The following is a 22,881-nucleotide window of genomic DNA, read 5'->3' on the forward strand; positions in this document are numbered from 1 at the left end:
TTTATATAAAAGCTATTAAAAAGCTATTAAAAAAAATATATATATATATTTGTACTCCAAAGAGGGGTGGTGATGAAGGGGTTAATACAATTTTCTTTTTTAAATATACAAAAACAAGACAATCTTCCTTTAATAAGTGATACAAGTACGAGTGTAATACAATGTCTTGCTTAAAACATCATACATGACATTATAAAAATTAATATAGATTTTGGTACGGGACCCACTTATGGACGCATTGAAATTCACACATTATTCTTCCATGTATTTAGTCCCTGTATTTTCCCCCTGGGCGTCTGTGATTGACAGTTGCTATGGTGGTGGTTACCTGGAGGAAGTCTCCGCTGTGCTGTTGGATGCCCTGGAGGGCATAGAGCAGGGCCAGGGTGCTGAGGACAGAGTGAACCCCAGTGTCTCCTATCTCCCCCAGCTTAGCTGCAAACAGCTTCACCACCACATAGTGACAGTGGGCCTGGACATGGAAAGGGAGGAGAAGAGATGGAGGAGAGTTAAATGAGGACCAGAGAGAGAGGAGGAAAAGGAAATTGAAAGAGGGAAGCAGAGGGGAAGAGATACGAGGGCTCCCTCCCAAAAAAACAACATATTCCATATCCCAGGTTGGCAAGGTAACTTACATCAGAGGCTCTGACCAGGTCTATAGCGCTGTTGTTCCAGGCATCCTCCTGACTGACTCGCTTCTGTAGCTCCTGCTGAATACTCTTAGCTGCCATCTCAACCAGCCTAAAGACACAGAGGCATTGACATAGGAAACCTTTCAACAAAAACTGACATATGGCTGTCCATAGAGTACAAGTACAATTCGTTGTGTGCTGGACTGGTGGACCATTTTAGCTCAACCCATTGCATTGCCTGGCACCAACTAACACATTGCCCTGATTAAAAGTCTCTGCCATACAATGTACAGCCCTTTGGGACTTAACGAAGATCAGATATCTAAATGGGATCTATTACTATGACATTTTGGTGAGCTTGTAGGCCCACTTACTTGGCAGCTCGTAGTTTGTAAGCATCCACAAGGCTGGCCAGGTCATTGACGTTGACTACAGTGGGTCGGGAGGACACAGACTGGGGCTGCAGCCTACGCTCTGACTCGTTCAGGTAGGACACGATGCCACTCAGCTGGTGGCCTGCCGACGCCTGCCGGTAGCTCTTTATCAAGAACCTGGGGAGTGAGGGACGCAAACACGTGAGCAAGACAGTGGAAGGGCACGAAGGTCACACACAGACGAGAACAAACACAAAGTAGAAATGGGCGATATGGCCAAAATATCATATCACTATACGTTTCTCATTTTTGACGGTAATTGATGGCATTTTATGTTTTGGTATAATAAAAGTTACATATGCTTAATGAGTCATGCATGATCCTAGGGTGGCAACAAATACATTCTAAGTGGTTTTAAAATGGGGCTCTCTCTCTTCTGATTAATTGTATAAAACAAACTTAAACCCAAAATAATTTCAGCCTTTTCATCAATTTCCTTCACTCATTTGCTATCATTTCCACACTGTCAAATATTTGTTTTGTCTTTGTATGCCTCCATTGTGAAAAAGTCACTTTTCCTTTATGAAAATAATAATTCTCCTCTGACCATGTATTGTCAATGGATTCCATGGCAGTTTTTACTTTCGCCACAAAGGGCATTGTGCTGATTTCTAAGGTGCTTTTGGCACACCCACTGCCTCACAGACACTAGCCGATTCATCACACAAAATGACGTGGGCACACCTGAAGCTCTTGCTAGCAAATGATCAGACCTCAACTGTTAGCAGTCTCTTACTGCCGGTAAGAACGGACGATTGCAATCATTTTTTTCAAGTAGCATCACTCAGTTATTGCACTTAACACAAAGCAAGCATTGAAATGCCATTATGTAAGGTAAAAATCCAAACCGGTCCATGCATTAATAGTGGTATATAGTAAAACGCCATTTACCACCCAGCTCTAACTAAGTACACAAAAACTCATACACACCCATTCATTTGGTTCTATTCTCTCTCACTCCCCACGCAACTACTTTCCTCACCCTTTGCATTGTACACTTAGCAGTGCTTACACTGAACACACTCCCAAAAACATTTAGACAGTTAGATCGATGCTTTGTTGATAATTACTACCGATGATGTGCAGGGCGCAATATCACACATAGCTTTTAATACTAGGCTTATGTGCCCTGACTTGCAAGTTTTGGAATACATTGTAATGTGTGTTTATGTGAGCTGTAGAATGTGACTGAGATTTTTGATTCAGCAAGGAAAGAATGTGTCCTTTAAGGGTGTGGGTGTGTGTGTGTGTGTGTGTGTGTGCATGTGTGTGTGTGTGTGTTTGCGTCTGCATGTGTGACTACAGTGGGTCGGGAGCGCAAGTGTGTGTGTACCTACCTAGCGGTCTGCAGCATCATGACGGTGTTCTCTCCCTCGTAGGTGCACGTGGGCACGAAGTTAACATAGATGTCTGGGAGGGCGCTGCAGCGGGAGTAGCCGTGCCCGCCACACGCCATGCGACACACCTCGATGCCCGCGCTGGCCGTCCACGTGGTGAAGGCCTTCAGGCCCGCGGACAGGGCATGGAGCTGGGCACAGGTCAGACGATGGCACAGGGTTATACAATTATATTGACACAGGATGGTAGAGGATGGGCACAGGGTACAATTATATTGACACAGGATGGGCACAGGGTACAGTTATATTGACACAGGATGGTAGAGGATGGGCACAGGCTACAGTTATATTGACACAGGCTACAGTTATATTGACACAGGATGGTAGAGGATGGGCACAGGGTACAGTTATATTGACACAGGATGGGCACAGGGTACAGTTATATTGACACTGGATGGTAGAGGATGGGCACAGGGTACAGTTATATTGACACAGGATGGTAGAGGATAGGGCACAGGGTACAGTTATATTGACACAGGATGGGCACAGGGTACAGTTATATTGACACAGGATGGTAGAGGATGGACACAGGGTACAGTTATATTGACACAGGATGGTAGAGGATGGGCACAGGGTACAGTTATATTGACACAGGATGGGCACAGGGTACAGTTATATTGACACAGGATGGTAGAGGATGGGCACAGGCTACAGTTATATTGACACAGGCTACAGTTATATTGACACAGGATGGTAGAGGATGGGCACAGGGTACAGTTATATTGACACAGGATGGGCACAGGGTACAGTTATATTGACACAGGATGGTAGAGGATGGACACAGGGTACAGTTATATTGACACAGGATGGTAGAGGATGGGCACAGGGTACAGTTATATTGACACAGGATGGGCACAGGGTACAGTTATATTGACACAGGATGGTAGAGGATGGGCACAGGCTACAGTTATATTGACACAGGCTACAGTTATATTGACACAGGATGGTAGAGGATGGGCACAGGCTACAGTTATATTGACACAGGATGGTAGAGGATGGGCACAGGGTACAGTTATATTGACACAGGATGGTAGAGGATGGGCACAGTTATATTGACACAGGATGGTAGAGGATGGGCACAGTTATATTGACACAGGATGGTAGAGGATGGGCACGGGCACAGTTATATTGACACAGGATGGTAGAGGATGGGCACAGGCTACAGTTATATTGACACAGGATGGTAGAGGATGGGCACAGTTCTATTGACACAGGATGGGAGGATGGGCACAGTTCTATTGACACAGGATGGTAGAGGATGGGCACAGGGTACTATTGACACAGGATGGTAGAGGATGGGTGGACACAGGATGGTAGAGGATGGGTACAGTTATATTGACACAGGATGGTAGAGGATGGGTACAGTTATATTGACACAGGATGGTAGAGGATGGGTACAGTTATATTGACACAGGATGGTAGAGGATGGGTACAGTTATATTGACACAGGATGGTAGAGGATGGGTACAGTTATATTGACACAGGATGGTAGAGGATGGGTACAGTTATATTGACATAGGATGGTAGAGGATGGGTACAGTTATATTGACACAGGATGGTAGAGGACGGGTACAGTTATATTGACACAGGATGGTAGAGGATGGGTACAGTTATATTGACACAGGATGGTAGAGGATGGGTACAGTTATATTGACACAGGATGGTAGAGGATGGGTACAGTTATATTGACACAGGATGGTAGAGGATGGGTACAGTTATATTGACACAGGATGGTAGAGGATGGGCACAGGCTACAGTTGTATTGACACAGTATGGTAGAGGATGGGCACAGGCTACATTTGTATTGACACAGGATAGTAGAGGATGGGCACAGGCTACAGTTATATTGACACAGGATGGTAGATGATGGGCACAGGGTACAGTTATATTGACACAGGATGGTAGAGGATGGGCACAGTTATATTGACACAGGATGGTAGAGGATGGGTACAGTTATATTGACACAGGATAGTAGAGGATGGGTACAGTTATATTGACACAGGATGGTAGAGGATGGGTACAGTTATATTGACACAGGATGGTAGAGGATGGGTACAGGGTACAGTTATATTGACACAGGATGGTAGAGGATGGGTACAGGGTACAGTTATATTGACACAGGATGGTAGAGGATGGGTACAGTTATATTGACACAGGATGGTAGAGGATGGGCACAGTTATATTGACACAGGATGGTAGAGAATGGGCACAGTTATATTGACACAGGATGGTAGAGGATGGGCACAGTTATATTGACACAGGATGGTAGAGGATGGGCACAGTTATATTGACACAGGATGGTAGAGGATGGGTACAGTTATATTGACACAGGATGGTAGAGGATGGGCACAGGCTACAGTTATATTGACACAGGATGGTAGAGGATGGGCACAGGCTACAGTTATATTGACACAGGATGGTAGAGGATGGGCACAGGCTACAGTTATATTGACACAGGATGGTAGAGGATGGGTACAGTTATATTGACACAGGATGGTAGAGGATGGGTACAGTTATATTGACACAGGATGGTAGAGGATGGGCACAGGCTACAGTTATATTGACACAGGATGGTAGAGGATGGGCACAGGCTACAGTTATATTGACACAGGATGGTAGAGGATGGGCACAGGCTACAGTTATATTGACACAGGATGGTAGAGGATGGGCACAGGCTACAGTTATATTGACACAGGATGGTAGAGGATGGGCACAGGGTACAGTTATATTGACACAGGATGGTAGAGGATGGGCACAGGGTACAGTTATATTGACACAGGATGGTAGAGGATGGGCACAGGGTACAGTTATATTGACACAGGATGGTAGAGGATGGGCACAGGCTACAGTTATATTGACACAGGATGGTAGAGGATGGGCACAGGGTACAGTTATATTGACACAGGATGGGCACAGGGTACAGTTATATTGACACAGGATAGTAGAGGATGGGCACAGGGTACAGTTATATTGACACAGGATAGTAGAGGATGGGCACAGTTATATTGACACAGGATGGTAGAGGATGGGTACAGTTATATTGACACAGGATGGTAGAGGATGGGTACAGTTATATTGACACAGGATGGTAGAGGATGGGCACAGTTATATTGACACAGGATGGTAGAGGATGGGCACAGGCTACAGTTATATTGACACAGGATGGTAGAGGATGGGTACAGGGTACAGTTATATTGACACAGGATGGTAGAGGATGGGCACAGGGTACAGTTATATTGACACAATATGGTAGAGGATGGGCACAGGGTACAGTTATATTGACACAGGATGGTAGAGGATGGGCACAGTTATATTGACACAGGATGGTAGAGGATGGGCACAGTTATATTGACACAGGATGGTAGAGGATGGGCACAGGGTACAGTTATATTGACACAGGATGGTAGAGGATGGGCACAGTTATATTGACACAGGATGGGCACAGGCTACAGTTATATTGACACAGGATGGTAGAGGATGGGCACAGTTATATTGACACAGGATGGTAGAGGATGGGTACAGTTATATTGACACAGGATGGTAGAGGATGGGCACAGTTATATTGACACAGGATGGTAGAGGATGGGCACAGTTATATTGACACAGGATGGTAGAGGATGGGTACAGTTATATTGACACAGGATGGTAGAGGATGGGTACAGTTATATTGACACAGGATGGTAAAGGATGGGTACAGTTATATTGACACAGGATGGTAGAGGATGGGTACAGTTATATTGACACAGGATGGTAGAGGATGGGTACAGTTATATTGACACAGGATGGTAGAGGATGGGTACAGTTATATTGACACAGGATGGTAGAGGATGGGCACAGTTATATTGACACAGGATGGTAGAGGATGGGCACAGGCTACAGTTATATTGACACAGGATGGTAGAGGATGGGTACAGGGTACAGTTATATTGACACAGGATGGTAGAGGATGGGCACAGGGTACAGTTATATTGACACAATATGGTAGAGGATGGGCACAGTTATATTGACACAGGATGGTAGAGGATGGGCACAGTTATATTGACACAGGATGTTAGAGGATGGGCACAGGGTACAGTTATATTGACACAGGATGGTAGAGGATGGGCACAGTTATATTGACACAGGATGGGCACAGGCTACAGTTATATTGACACAGGATGGTAGAGGATGGGTACAGGGTACAGTTATATTGACACAGGATGGTAGAGGATGGGCACAGGGTACAGTTATATTGACACAATATGGTAGAGGATGGGCACAGGGTACAGTTATATTGACACAGGATGGTAGAGGATGGGCACAGTTATATTGACACAGGATGGGCACAGGCTACAGTTATATTGACACAGGATGGGCACAGGCTACAGTTATATTGACACAGGATGCTAGAGGATGGGTACAGTTATATTGACACAGGATGGTAGAGGATGGGCACAGTTATATTGACACAGGATGGTAGAGGATGGGTACAGTTATATTGACACAGGATGGTAGAGGATGGGTACAGTTATATTGACACAGGATGGTAAAGGATGGGTACAGTTATATTGACACAGGATGGTAGAGGATGGGTACAGTTATATTGACACAGGATGGTAGAGGATGGGTACAGTTATATTGACACAGGATGATAGAGGATGGGCACAGGGTAAAGTTATATTGACACAGGATGGTAGAGGATGGGTACAGTTATATTGACACAGGATGGTAGAGGATGGGCACAGGGTAAAGTTATATTGACACAGGATGGTAGAGGATAGGCACAGGGTACAGTTATATTGACACAGGATGGTAGAGGATGGGTACAGTTATATTGACACAGGATGGTAGAGGATGGGTACAGTTATATTGACACAGGATGGTAGAGGATGGGTACAGTTATATTGACACAGGATGGTAGAGGATGGGCACAGGGTAAAGTTATATTGACACAGGATGGTAGAGGATAGGCACAGGGTACAGTTATATTGACACAGGATGGTAGAGGATGGGCACAGTTATATTGACACAGGATGGTAGAGGATGGGCACAGTTATATTGACACAGGATGGGCACAGGCTACAGTTATATTGACACAGGATGGGCACAGGCTACAGTTATATTGACACAGGATGGTAGAGGATGGGTACAGTTATATTGACACAGGATGGGCACAGGGTAAAGTTATATTGACACAGGATGGTAGAGGATAGGCACAGGGTACAGTTATATTGACACAGGATGGTAGAGGATGGGCACAGGGTACAGTTATATTGACACAGGATGGTAGAGGATGGGTACAGTTATATTGACACAGGATGGTAGAGGATGGGTACAGTTATATTGACACAGGATGGTAGAGGATGGGTACAGTTATATTGACACAGGATGGTAGAGGATGGGTACAGTTATATTGACACAGGATGGTAGAGGATGGGCACAGGGTACAGTTATATTGACACAGGATGGTAGAGGATGGGCACAGGGTACAGTTATATTGACACAGGATGGTAGAGGATGGGCACAGTTATATTGACACAGGATGGTAGAGGATGGGCACAGTTATATTGACACAGGATGGTAGAGGATGGGCACAGGGTACAGTTATATTGACACAGGATGGTAGAGGATGGGCACAGTTATATTGACACAGGATGGGCACAGGCTACAGTTATATTGACACAGGATGGTAGAGGATGGGCACAGTTATATTGACACAGGATGGTAGAGGATGGGTACAGTTATATTGACACAGGATGGTAGAGGATGGGCACAGTTATATTGACACAGGATGGTAGAGGATGGGCACAGTTATATTGACACAGGATGGTAGAGGATGGGTACAGTTATATTGACACAGGATGGTAGAGGATGGGTACAGTTATATTGACACAGGATGGTAAAGGATGGGTACAGTTATATTGACACAGGATGGTAGAGGATGGGTACAGTTATATTGACACAGGATGGTAGAGGATGGGTACAGTTATATTGACACAGGATGGTAGAGGATGGGTACAGTTATATTGACACAGGATGGTAGAGGATGGGCACAGTTATATTGACACAGGATGGTAGAGGATGGGCACAGGCTACAGTTATATTGACACAGGATGGTAGAGGATGGGTACAGGGTACAGTTATATTGACACAGGATGGTAGAGGATGGGCACAGGGTACAGTTATATTGACACAATATGGTAGAGGATGGGCACAGTTATATTGACACAGGATGGTAGAGGATGGGCACAGTTATATTGACACAGGATGTTAGAGGATGGGCACAGGGTACAGTTATATTGACACAGGATGGTAGAGGATGGGCACAGTTATATTGACACAGGATGGGCACAGGCTACAGTTATATTGACACAGGATGGTAGAGGATGGGTACAGGGTACAGTTATATTGACACAGGATGGTAGAGGATGGGCACAGGGTACAGTTATATTGACACAATATGGTAGAGGATGGGCACAGGGTACAGTTATATTGACACAGGATGGTAGAGGATGGGCACAGTTATATTGACACAGGATGGGCACAGGCTACAGTTATATTGACACAGGATGGGCACAGGCTACAGTTATATTGACACAGGATGCTAGAGGATGGGTACAGTTATATTGACACAGGATGGTAGAGGATGGGCACAGTTATATTGACACAGGATGGTAGAGGATGGGTACAGTTATATTGACACAGGATGGTAGAGGATGGGTACAGTTATATTGACACAGGATGGTAAAGGATGGGTACAGTTATATTGACACAGGATGGTAGAGGATGGGTACAGTTATATTGACACAGGATGGTAGAGGATGGGTACAGTTATATTGACACAGGATGATAGAGGATGGGCACAGGGTAAAGTTATATTGACACAGGATGGTAGAGGATGGGTACAGTTATATTGACACAGGATGGTAGAGGATGGGCACAGGGTAAAGTTATATTGACACAGGATGGTAGAGGATAGGCACAGGGTACAGTTATATTGACACAGGATGGTAGAGGATGGGTACAGTTATATTGACACAGGATGGTAGAGGATGGGTACAGTTATATTGACACAGGATGGTAGAGGATGGGTACAGTTATATTGACACAGGATGGTAGAGGATGGGCACAGGGTAAAGTTATATTGACACAGGATGGTAGAGGATAGGCACAGGGTACAGTTATATTGACACAGGATGGTAGAGGATGGGCACAGTTATATTGACACAGGATGGTAGAGGATGGGCACAGTTATATTGACACAGGATGGGCACAGGCTACAGTTATATTGACACAGGATGGGCACAGGCTACAGTTATATTGACACAGGATGGTAGAGGATGGGTACAGTTATATTGACACAGGATGGGCACAGGGTAAAGTTATATTGACACAGGATGGTAGAGGATAGGCACAGGGTACAGTTATATTGACACAGGATGGTAGAGGATGGGCACAGGCTACAGTTATATTGACACAGGATGGTAGAGGATGGGTACAGTTATATTGACACAGGATGGTAGAGGATGGGTACAGTTATATTGACACAGGATGGTAGAGGATGGGTACAGTTATATTGACACAGGATGGTAGAGGATGGGTACAGTTATATTGACACAGGATGGTAGAGGATGGGTACAGTTATATTGACACAGGATGGTAGAGGATGGGTACAGTTATATTGACACAGGATGGTAGAGGATGGGTACAGTTATATTGACACAGGATGGTAGAGGATGGGTACAGTTATATTGACACAGGATGGTAGAGGATGGGTACAGTTATATTGACACAGGATGGTAGAGGATGGGTACAGTTATATTGACACAGGATGGTAGAGGATGGGTACAGTTATATTGACACAGGATGGTAGAGGATGGGTACAGTTATATTGACACAGGATGGTAGAGGATGGGTACAGTTATATTGACACAGGATGGTAGAGGATGGGTACAGTTATATTGACACAGGATGGTAGAGGATGGCTACAGTTATATTGATATATAAATAAATATATGCCATTTAGCAGAGGGTTTTATCCAAAGCGACTTACAGTCATGTGTGCATACATTCTACGTATGGGTGGTCCCGGGATCGAACCCACTACCCTGGCGTTACAAGCGCCATGCTCTACCAACTGAGCTACAGAAGGACCACATATTGACACAGGATGGTAGAGGATGGCTACAGTTATATTGACACAGGATGGTAGAGGATGGGTACAGGGTACAGTTATATTGACACAGGATGGTAGAGGATGGGCACAGGCTACAGTTATATTGACACAGGATGGTAGAGGATGGGCACAGGCTACAGTTATATTGACACAGGATGGTAGAGGATGGGCACAGGCTACAGTTATATTGACACAGGATGGTAGAGGATGGGTACAGTTATATTGACACAGGATGGTAGAGGATGGGCACAGGGTACAGTTATATTGACACAAGATGGTAGAGGATGGGCACAGGGTACAGTTATACTGACACAGGATGGTAGAGGATGGGCACAGTTATATTGACACAGGATGGTAGAGGATGGGCACAGGCTACAGTTATATTGACACAGGATGGTAGAGGATGGGCACAGTTATATTGACACAGGATGGTAGAGGATGGGCACAGGGTACAGTTATATTGATACAGGATGGTAGAGGATGGGCACAGTTATATTGAGACAGGATGGGCACAGGCTACAGTTATATTGACACAGGATGGTAGAGGATGGGCACAGGCTACAGTTATATTGACACAGGATGGTAGAGGATGGGTACAGTTATATTGACACAGGATGGTAGAGGATGGGTACAGTTATATTGACACAGGATGGTAGAGGATGGGTACAGTTATATTGACACAGGATGGTAGAGGATGGGTACAGTTATATTGACACAGGATGGTAGAGGATGGGCACAGGCTACAGTTATATTGACACAGGATGGTAGAGGATGGGCACAGGCTACAGTTATATTGACACAGGATGGTAGAGGATGGGCACAGGCTACAGTTATATTGACACAGGATGGTAGAGGATGGGCACAGTTATATTGACACAGGATGGTAGAGGATGGGTACAGTTATATTGACACAGGATGGTAGAGGATGGGTACAGTTATATTGACACAGGATGGTAGAGGATGGGTACAGTTATATTGACACAGGATGGTAGAGGATGGGTACAGTTATATTGACACAGGATGGGTACAGTTATATTGACACAGGATGGTAGAGGATGGGTACAGTTATATTGACACAGGATGGTAGAGGATGGGTACAGTTATATTGACACAGGATGGTAGAGGATGGGCACAGGGTACAGTTATATTGACACAGGATGGTAGAGGATGGGTACAGTTATATTGACACAGGATGGTAGAGGATGGGCACAGGGTACAGTTATATTGACACAGGATGGTAGAGGATGGGCACAGGGTACAGTTATATTGACACAGGATGGTAGAGGATGGGCACAGGGTAAAGTTATATTGACACAGGATGGTAGAGGATGGGCACAGGGTACAGTTATATTGACACAGGATGGTAGAGGATGGGCACAGGGTACAGTTATATTGACACAGGATGGTAGAGGATGGGCACAGGGTACAGTTATATTGACACAGGATGGTAGAGGATGGGTACAGTTATATTGACACAGGATGGTAGAGGATGGGTACAGTTATATTGACACAGGATGGTAGAGGATGGGTACAGTTATATTGACACAGGATGGTAGAGGATGGGCACAGGGTACAGTTATATTGACACAGGATGGTAGAGGATGGGCACAGGGTACAGTTATATTGACACAGGATGGTAGAGGATGGGCACAGGGTACAGTTATATTGACACAGGATGGTAGAGGATGGGCACAGGGTACAGTTATATTGACACAGGATGGTAGAGGATGGGCACAGGGTACAGTTATATTGACACAGGATGGTAGAGGATGGGCACAGGGTAAAGTTATATTGACACAGGATGGTAGAGGATGGGCACAGGGTACAGTTATATTGACACAGGATGGTAGAGGATGGGCACAGGGTACAGTTATATTGACACAGGATGGTAGAGGATGGGCACAGGGTACAGTTATATTGACACAGGATGGTAGAGGATGGGCACAGGGTAAAGTTATATTGACACAGGATGGTAGAGGATAGGCACAGGCTACAGTTATATTGACACAGGATGGTAGAGGATGGGCACAGGCTACAGTTATATTGACACAGGATGGTAGAGGATGGGCACAGGGTACAGTTATATTGACACAGGATGGTAGAGGATGGGCACAGGGTACAGTTATATTGACACAGGATGGTAGAGGATGGGCACAGGGTACAGTTATATTGACACAGGATGGTAGAGGATGGGCACAGGCTACAGTTATATTGACACAGGATGGTAGAGGATGGGCACAGGGTACAGTTATATTGACACAGGATGGTAGAGGATGGGCACAGGCTACAGTTATATTGACAGGATGGTAGAGGATGGGCACAGGGTACAGTTATATTGACACAGGATGGTAGAGGATGGGCACAGGGTACAGTTATATTGACACAGGATGGTAGAGGATGGGCACAGGGTACAGTTATATTGGCACAGAAAAAGCAGTACAATGACGTAATTTGTTAATATGAATGAGGATCTTTCGTTTAACTCCATAGAGGGTTGATTGACGCACCTGTGCGCCAGTCTAAGTTACATAAAAAAACATTTTTTAAATTAATCTGTCAGTTTAAGCTAGAGATATGTTATTTGCATTGGATGTGTCTCAATCCACCGCATCCTCCAGTGTCTCACTTTCAGAGCTCGAGCGGTGTTTGTCAGACCATGAAACATCCTGAAAACCGGTTTTCTCACGAAAACGTCTCTAGCGTCCGACCCACTCTATTAAAAATGGTGACTCTCACAAACACGTTCTCCGTTTAGCTCTATAACCCCCACAAGTGTCAGAAGACTCGCCTGTAACGTCGATGTGTGGTAGCGTCCGAACCGTTTGGGCTGCAAACTCGTTTGCAAAAACAATTTAGTTTGAAGGACGTTTTGTGCCAACCCAAAAAAGGGGTTAAATATATTAAAAAATAACTTGTTTCTTATGATACATTTTCGACAGTCCCTTTTCACATTATGAACGTGTTATTCAATGTGTTTCTATGTGCTTTAGTAGCAAAGACCAAATTAAATATTTTAATCAAATAATTGTTTAAAATCCAATAGCAAAATGATCCATAGTATGACCATCTTAAAACAATTCCATATGTCAGCTTAGCATCCCCCTCCTCCAACGTCTTAGACTAAAGAATTAACACCGACGAAGACGGTTGTCAAAACACCTCCATTAGACTTCAGCTGCTTAAAACGGATGAAACATTAAGACTATTCAGTGAGTGGAGTGTTTTCCCCATTTTCCCTGGTCAGGTCAGGTCACGTGTTTTGGAAGAAAATAATAAAAACTCTGGGCCATAGCCAGCCATTCTTTCATCACGTACTATATCAAGGGGAGGTATTTACTTAGCCTGGGTACCAGTCTGTTTAGCTATCATTCCACTCCTCGTGTAGCATGACACGGAGTACAAGGCGTGGAATGTTAACAAAACAGATTCTGGATTTCAGGCTAGTATTTACTGTAAGTACCTCTGGTAGTTCACTGAAGTCTCCCTGGCTGATGTCTCCAGTGATGCGGTGGTAGACCTGGTTCATGTACTGACCAACAAACTTGTAGGCATAGGCTGTAGCCAGCAGGGGGAACAGCTTGTACTGTTGGGTCTGGTAGTCCATAATCTGGGGTTCCGGCTCTCTGGAGGAACCACAAAATAAGAATATAGACTTGGATGTAAGGTTAATGGTTCGCTATCTTTTATATGTTAGTCATTGAAGAACATTGAGAAACAGCTATTTATATATGAGTAAGGATTCCTAAATATCTACCCAAACTCTGTAACATCTACCTACATCAGCTCTCACACTATTAGAATAAGAGTATAGATTTTGTTAAAATGGTAAGGGTTGTAGTACTTTGCTTTCTATTCTTGTTTGTGTCTGAGAGTGTTACTTGTGTATGGATGTGCGCAAGTATGTGTGAGTATTTTTGTATTCCTTTGACTATTTACAGTGCCTTGCGAAAGTATTCACCCCACTTGGCTTTTTGCCAAGGAACTGAAGATCTTGTACAACACTGTATACTACTCCCTTCACAGAACAGCGCAAACTGGCTCTATCCAGAATAGAACGAGTGAGAGGCCCCGGTGCACAACTGAGCAAGAGGACAAGTACATTAGAGTGTCTAGTTTGAGAAACAGACACCTCACAAGTCCTCAACTGACAGCTTCATTCAAATAGTACCCGCAAAACACCAGTCTCAACGTCAACAGTATAGAGGCGACTCTGGGATGCTGGCCTTTTAGGCAGAGTTGAAAAAAAAGAAGCCATATCTCAGACTGGCCAATAAAAATAAAAGATTAAGATGGGCAAAAGAACACAGACACTGGACAGAGGAACTGTGCCTAGAAGGCCAGCATCCCAGAGTCGCCTCTTGAGACTGGTGTTTTGCGGGTACTATTCAATGAAGCTGCCAGTTGAGGACTTGTGAGGCCTCGGTTTCTCAAACTAGACACTAATGTACTTGTCCTCTTGCTCAGTTGTGCACCGGGGCCTCCCACTCTATTCTGGATAGCCAGTTTGCTCTGTTCTGTGAAGGGAGTAGTACACATCGCTGTGTGAGATCTTCAGTTTCTTGGCAATTTCTCATGGAATAGCCTTCCTTTCTCAGAAGTTTCAGAAGAAAGTTATTTGTTTCTGGCCATTTTGAGCCTATAATACGAATCCACAAATGCTGATGGTCCAGATACTCAACTAGTCTAAAGAAGGCCAGTTTTATTGCTTATTTAAATCAGGACAACAATTTTCAGCTGGCACCAAACAGATGAAAACACACCAAAACCTAACACAGGAAAGTAGTATCTGTACAATAAGAATTTTGATTTCCGTCTCAAAACCTTTTGCTACAGTTTGACCTAATGAACATGACCCTGGTGTCCAGAGCTACAACTGACCCTGGGCGTATCTCAGACTGGTGCCGTACGGAACTGTAGCGGATGGCGATGGTGCAGGACTTGGCGAGGGCGTGGCCCGCTTCCCCTACAATCATGGACCTGATGAACACCATGGTGCCGTAGGTCAGCTTGGCACTGGGAGGCTTCACGTACGTACCATCTGCCTCCACCTGGTGGGGAGAATACATACTGTCTGTGGCAGCGGCGGCTCCTCATAGCAGGAAGGGGAGGACCATCCTCCTCAGGGAATATATATATATATACTTTTTTAGAGAATGAAACTATAATAAATATCTTCACGTCACCAAATACTTGATTAAAAACACACTTTTGAAATGTAGCCGCAACAGCACTCTGTAGGGTAGCACCATGGTGTAGCCGGAGGACAGCTAGTCTCTGTCCTTCTCTGTGAACATTGACTTCAATACAAAGCCCAGGAGGCTCATGGTTCTCACCCCCTTCCATAGACTCACACAGTAATTATTTCAACTTCAGAGCTCTAGCAGCATGAACTGACATGTTGTCCACCCAATCAAACTCTCAAATAATGAATCTAGTACTGAAAGCATAAGCTACAGCTAGCTATCACTGCATAAAATGTAGTGAGTAATTGACTCAAAGACAATAGTTGAACAGCTTTGAACAAATATATTTTTTTAATGAAGAGAGAGAGAGAGTGGGAGAGATAGAGAGCTAGTTATATGTCATTGTATTTTCTCCCACTTAGCTAATGCAGTTAGCTAGTTTAGCCTACTCAAACAAACACCCGGCTCAAACAGAAACATATTCTATGCTAGCTAGCTGGCTATGGCTATCCTATCCAATACTGGCACTCTTCCAAGTCAAGGTAAGCTTTTGGTTTTATTAATTTATTGCCACTGGGGCCCACCGGTTTAACTGCTAAACTGCTCGCTGACTGCACTGCATGACTGTAGCGGGTTTACTAAATCGTTAGTTCTAGTAGCTATGTAGACTAGTATGCGAGAAGGAATACAATACGCAAAGTAATCATGCTGTTGTTTTTATGTGGCTGCTATGAAAGTGAGCTGTTTTTGGGTGATCAGTGGTGTATTCATTCCGCTGATTCTGTTGAAAAATGTTTCTTAAACTGAAGCAAACGGATGCAGGCAAGAGTGTGCAAGGTGGTATTGAATGCGTCACTGTCTGTCACCTTGATTACAAAAATGTAGCTCCACCTATGTTGTGAACTTTCATTCATAGGATGGGTATAGGGATAAGTCGGGTATCATGTAGTAGCCTAAACCTATCGATGCTACATTGAGCTGGGTGAATGGAATATGAATGACAGTCATCCAATATGCTTTAATAGAAGTAAGGCTCATACATTAAAACAAATATCATAATAATTAAATCATCCTCCCTCATCTTAAACTGCACAGACCGCCACTGGTCTGTGGTATACAGTTCTAGGACAACCAGGTAGTAAGTATACACGCTCTGAGGATTATGCATACAATATACCTTAAAATCTAAGCTTGGCGACAGCATTAGAATCAACCAACAGAAACAAAGAACAGTGTCTCCTTGAAATGTGCCTTGAAACTGCCCAGTCGCTCACCTTTGCATATTTCATCAGCATGTGGTCGCGAGGAATTCGTACGTTCTCCAATTTCAGGTAACCATTGTCAACCTCATCAAAGCCAAACTTGGGTCCTATGTCCCCTACCACCACACCTGAGAGAGAATGAGAGTGAGTTCATTAGACAGTTGGCTACCACCAATGCTACATACAGAGACACAGCCAGACACACTCTTTTTGACACAAGCACAGCAGTATGTACAGTACCTGGCAGTGGCATGTGTGTGTTCATACTGCGGAGAGGTACGATGAAGGCCTGCAGGCCGTGACACTTCCCCTGGGTGTGGAGCTGGGCCAGAACTATGGCATGGTTAGACGTCTTACCCACTGGGGGGGGAGCGAGAGATTCTCACTATTAAAATATTTCTATTGAAATAATTTGGCAGTCATTTAAGTCTCTAGTCCACACTGCAATGAGAATCAGAAGTAAATTGTTTGATCTTGTTCAGCAATATTGTGGAATGTGTTTTCTTCAGAAGCTAAGTCCACAGACTTAACTGGGGATTGGTTTGATTGTACAGTGCATTCGGAAAGTATTCAGACCCCTTCACTTTCCACATGTTGTTACATTACAGCGTTATTCTAAAATGTATTTTAAAAAACAATCCTCAGCAATCTACACACAATACCCCATAATGACCAAGCGAAAACAGGTTTAGACATTTTTGCAATAAAACAAAATGCCTTAGTTTACATGAGTATTCAGACCCTTTGCTATGAGACTTGAAATTGAGCTCAGAAGCGTTCCTGTTTCGATTGATCATCCTTGAGATGTTTCAACAACTTGGAGTCCATCTGTGGTAAATTCAATTGATTGGACATGATTTGGAAAGGCACACACCTGTCTATATAAAGTTCCACAGTTGACAATGCATGTCAGAGCAAAAACCAAGCCATGAGGTTGAAGGAATTGTCCGTAGAGCTCAGAGACAGGATTGTGTCGAGGCACAGATCTGGAGAAGGGTACAAAAATATTTCTGCAGAATTAAAGGTCCCCAAGAACACATTGGCCTCCATCATTCTTAAATGGAAGAAGTTTGGAACCACCAAGACTCTTCCTAGAGCTGGCCGCCCGGCCAAACTGAGCAATCAGGGGAGAAGGGCCTTGGTCAGGGAGGTGACCAAGAAACCGATGGTCCCTCTGACAGAACTCTACATTTCTTCCGTGGAGATGGGAGAACCTTACAGAAGGACAATCATCTCTGAAGCACTGTAAGGTCTACTACACCTGCTGTATTTGGTGCATGTGACAACAAAACAAAAATAATTGTTTTGTCAGATCTGTGGTCCAGGACCCTACATTTGTTTTTATCAGATCAGAGAACCAAGGTTCTCTGATCTGATAAAACCAAGATTGAACTATTTGGCCTGAATTCCAAGCGTTGCGTCTGGAGGAAACCTGGCACCATCTCTACTGTGAAGCATGGCGGTGGCCGCATCATGCTGTGGGGATGTTGTTCAGCAGCAGGGACTGGGAGACTAGTCAGGATCGAGGCAAAGATGAACGGAGCCAAGTACTGAGAGATCCTTGATGAAAACCTGCTCCAGAGCACTCAGGACCTCAGACTGGGGTGAAGGTTCACCTTGCAACAGGACAACAACCCTAAGCACACAGCCAAGACAATGCAGGATAAGTCTCCGAATGTCCTTGAGTGCCCCAGCCAGAGCCCGGACTTGAACCGATCTAACAGCTCTGGAGAGACCTGAAAATAGCTGTGCAGCAATGTTCCCCATCCAACCTGACAAAGCTTGAGAGGATCTGCAGAGAAGAATGGGAGAAACTCCCCAAATATTTGCTCTGCTCTGGCCCCCCAATGGTGGAACAAACTCCCTCACGACGCCAGGACAGCGGAGTCAATCACCACCTTCCGGAGACACCTGAAACCCCACCTCTTTAAGGAATACCTAGGATAGGATAAAGTAATCCTTCTCACCCCCCTGCACTATTGTAAAGTGGCTGTTCCACTGGATGTCGTAAGGTGAATGCACCAATTTGTAAGTCGCTCTGGATAAGAGCGTCTGCTAAATGACTTAAATGTAAATGTAAATACAGGTGCCAAGCTCATAGCATCTTGTAGCATCATGCCCAAGAAGACTCGAGGCTGTAAGTAAAGGGTCTGAATTCTTACGTAAATGTGATTTTTTTTTAAAAACAGTTTTTTTTGCTTTGTCATTACGGGGTATTGTGTATAGATTTAATCCATTTTAGAATAAGGCTGTAACTTAACAAAATGTGGAAAATGTCAAGGGGTTTGAATACTTTCCAAAAGCACTGTATGTGTATGGGCCCTGAAGCTAAAGTGTGTGCGTGTACTCACGTCCCCCAGGCCACCACTTGATGGAGGTGATGGTCGGGCTGTTCATGACAAACTCCTGGGTGGCCGGGTCATACGTTGCCGTGGTTTCAAGCCCCCTGAGGTGGGTGCCTAGGCAACGAGAAAGACACCAAGGCCCCCAAACACACAACACACAAAACCAAAGAAAGAGAGAGTTATCACTAAGTTACGGCAGGAGCACATTCATGTTTTCAAATATTATGGAGTGCAAACCTGACAAGACATCAACCTCAAATAATAAAGTAACTTTAAACTTTATCTCACAGCAGTAAATATATTATTTGTTGTGTCTAGTGGGTATACTGTCTTCTACATTTTCTTTTGTTCGCCAGTTCCCTCACCTGAAAAAAAAGTTATTCTATAGTGGGAAAACCTTTGTAGGTGTTTGACAGATCAAAACCAAAAGAAAATTCTTATCTATTTCTTACAATTTGCATAACTAATATGTGTACGGTTTAGGGCTGTCAAAGTTAACAGCGTAGAACATGTTGGGTTAATTTTGCTACTGTTTTATCTCTCAGGTTAAAAGATTTCAACGATGATCCCAGTTCTACTAGCAGCAGCAGTTTGTGACTAGTTCGTGAAGAACATGGATCCGTAGCCTCGGCTAGATCTAATAGCTGTAGTATATTTTACATTAACGCAGACCTGGCTGAGCTGTTGTTAGTCTTCTGTGGAACTCATAACATTGTTGGACAGGTTTAAATGTTCTTTGTATCCATAGAGCCAGTTCTTCCCCCCCCCCTATAGTCAACCTTCCAATTCGAAATGGGAACAAATTAAGCGTTAACAGTACTCGAGTGTGTATGTGGGGAACTGTTAAACTTCCAAGAACATTGATAAGAGAGAGTAGGCCTACTTAAAAAAAAAAAAAACATTTGAGACCATTAATAGCCAGCTGTATGTTCCAGTGACTTTTGTGTTATGGTGAAACAGATTATTTTGTGTGTTTCTTTCCTTTACAATCAAAACATAGTATTCCTGTAACTAACACCACTACCTGAATTCATTATTGTAATCGTTTGACGGCCCCATTACGTTTATACGGTGAAGATACACGTTGGTTGTCCGTCTTTAAACTCAATATTCTTCCAAACACAGTAAGGGGGACAAAAGGGACAGAGGCGGTGGAAGGTACCTGTTTGGGAAAGGAAGTCACCGAGGGTGCTTTCGAAGTGGGCATGGACGTTCACCGTGGCTGGCAACAAGACTGTGTGAGAACCAGGGGCAGAGCACATTCCAAAAGGGAAGCCATGCGAAGCTGTGCGGCCCACAACACTCACTCTCCAAGCCAGCCAGTATTAGTGGTTTTAGTCAGAGTAAAAGGCAAGAGTGAAATGCCCTTTTTACAATTTTTTTAAATAGCATTTTTTTTTTAAAGGCCCAGTGCAGTCAAAAATATGATTCCTGTGTTTTATATATCACTCCACTATGGAGGTTGGAATAATACTGTGAAATTGTGAAAATTATCATGCCCTTTTCGTGTAAGAGCTGTTTGAAAAGACTGCCTAAAAAGTCATCCTGTTTTGGTGGGATGGAGTTTTGGAATGCCTGGTGACATCATCAGGTGGTAAATTAGTACCAAAAATCTCTGTCAATAACAGCTAGTTTTTTTGAGTTCCCCCTCCATACTCAGACCACTCCCAGACAGTGCTAGCAAAATACTTGTTTGATAAATTGCTCTTTGCTAAGAAGCCATTTTAGTTTATTTTTGACCATTTTAATTGAAAAAAATCACACTAAGGTACTTTTAACTGTTACCCAGAAACAATTTGATATTGAGATTTTAAAAAATTGCTGCATGGTGGGGTTCACCTTGGGGTCATGATAGGGGCTACACCAAATGATTGATGTATTATAATTGATTATGCTTATGTTGTATTAATAGAAGGGGAAGGGCTAAGACCCCCACCCCCCCCACACACACACTACATTTATAGGGTCCTGGACCACAGATTAGCAATATATATATATGTATAATAAGGTTTAATACTGTTCCACGGTTCTTTTCTAGTCTCTACCTCTTATAAGAAACGGTCTGAGAGATGTGTGTTATTGCAGTCAAAAAGCGCCTCAAGGCTAAAAGAGATGCATAGACACAGACCCCTGCAGGGGAGTAAAGAGATAAGAGACCAGTCAGACACACCACTGTGAGCCACACGGGAATGGAAAATGACTGCTGAGCCCTTAGAAAACACGGGACTATCGTTTTCTCCTGCAGGTTTGTATAACTGTATTTGCATGGGCTTGGTCTCATGAGTAGGTGTCGACTGCAAGCATATTAATTTTTTATTTTGCAGAACTTACTCGGTTTCCATTGTCAACTTCTGCCTGCAATTGCATAAATAAAAAGGTTGGATTGATTTACTTAAAGACGATATTATCTGATTGCTGATTTCACCAATAAGCCAATGATTGAGGATAATGATAAGGATAAGGAACAAGGAACCTACCCCCAACAGAATCTTTAACAACACAAACGTTCTGTCTGGGGAGACGTTTTTAAGAAATTCCCTAACGACTATGGGAGAGTTATCTGGTGGCTCGACTCAAACGTCGAAGAGGTTGGGCATGCATCACTTGTCCACTCCACAGAGCATGTGTGTGACGGGAGGTTGGTGATCAGGTACGGTTCGTTTGGCATTTTACCGTGGCCCATCTCTGTCTGTGCGTAGGTGCCGATGATCTCCAGGTTCCAGGCGGGTATGAAGAATGTCTCCATCTGCTCAGGACTGGCCTGGTTCAGCAGGGTGGGCAGGAACATTCCCAGGTGGAGGTCCAGGGGCTCCGCCCGCCCACGGTGCACACAGCTAGGGCAGCGCCAAGTGGCAAGGGGAGGGGGTAGGAGAGTAGTTTGAAGGGAGAAGAGGGTAAAGGAAGGATAGGACATTGGGGGAGGGCATGCAAAATAAGGTATAGCCAAGGGAGAAAGCAAATTTTGGCATAGAATAATAGACCATATAAATGGGACATGACAGTGAAGAGATGGTTGGAAAGATGGGAGATTAGAAGTGTTGGTAAATAACATTTTGGGGGCAGAGAGGATGGATGAATAGATGGAGGGATGGATGAAGGGATGGGGGGGGAAGTGCAAGAATTTAAAAAATTAAACTGAGCTAGTCATGCAAATTGTCTGCAGAGAACTGATTAGAATCATAAATTCATTCATTCAAAATAACCTTCTCATGCATGATTGTTGCAACACTTCATTTATTTGCCTGAAATGTTAATTTCCAAAAGCAGTGTAACCTGTACTCTCTCATTTCACTGAAAAAAAAAAAACATTTTCAATTCCAAATGAATTGTGACGCAAACTCTGGGACGTGTTCATTAAACGGACACAAGAAGGTTCAAACTGGACTTGCTCCATTAAGAAATGGCCAATTTAGTTTTCCATTGTAAAAGTTCATCGTGTGGCCTAATGAACACAACCCTAAAATGTCAAATGT

The 22,881-nt window shown here is 43.9% G+C and overlaps 1 protein-coding gene across 4 annotated transcripts in view; it reads right to left on the reverse strand.

Moving 5' to 3' along the window:
• Positions 1-22,881, reverse strand: part of LOC118364955 (peroxisomal acyl-coenzyme A oxidase 1-like) — a 37,648-nt gene that overhangs the window by 2,877 nt on the left and 11,890 nt on the right. For 2 of the 4 annotated variants that reach the window (XM_035746793.2, XM_052490604.1), the window contains exons 3-12: positions 22,082-22,242; positions 19,415-19,522; positions 17,304-17,423; positions 17,076-17,191; positions 15,497-15,666; positions 14,079-14,241; positions 2,404-2,594; positions 1,007-1,183; positions 636-741; positions 329-472 (exon numbers count right to left, since the gene is read on the reverse strand). In XM_035746793.2, coding sequence (XP_035602686.2) covers positions 329-472; positions 636-741; positions 1,007-1,183; positions 2,404-2,594; positions 14,079-14,241; positions 15,497-15,666; positions 17,076-17,191; positions 17,304-17,423; positions 19,415-19,522; positions 22,082-22,242 — 1,456 coding nt within the window. The remainder of the gene's footprint in view (positions 1-328; positions 473-635; positions 742-1,006; positions 1,184-2,403; positions 2,595-14,078; positions 14,242-15,496; positions 15,667-17,075; positions 17,192-17,303; positions 17,424-19,414; positions 19,523-22,081; positions 22,243-22,881) is intronic. The other 2 variants (XM_052490606.1, XM_052490605.1) reach the window with 1 other exon arrangement.

The sequence above is a fragment of the Oncorhynchus keta genome, chromosome 32, assembly GCF_023373465.1.
Source record: "Oncorhynchus keta strain PuntledgeMale-10-30-2019 chromosome 32, Oket_V2, whole genome shotgun sequence".
Classification (NCBI taxonomy): Eukaryota; Metazoa; Chordata; class Actinopteri; order Salmoniformes; family Salmonidae; genus Oncorhynchus; species Oncorhynchus keta.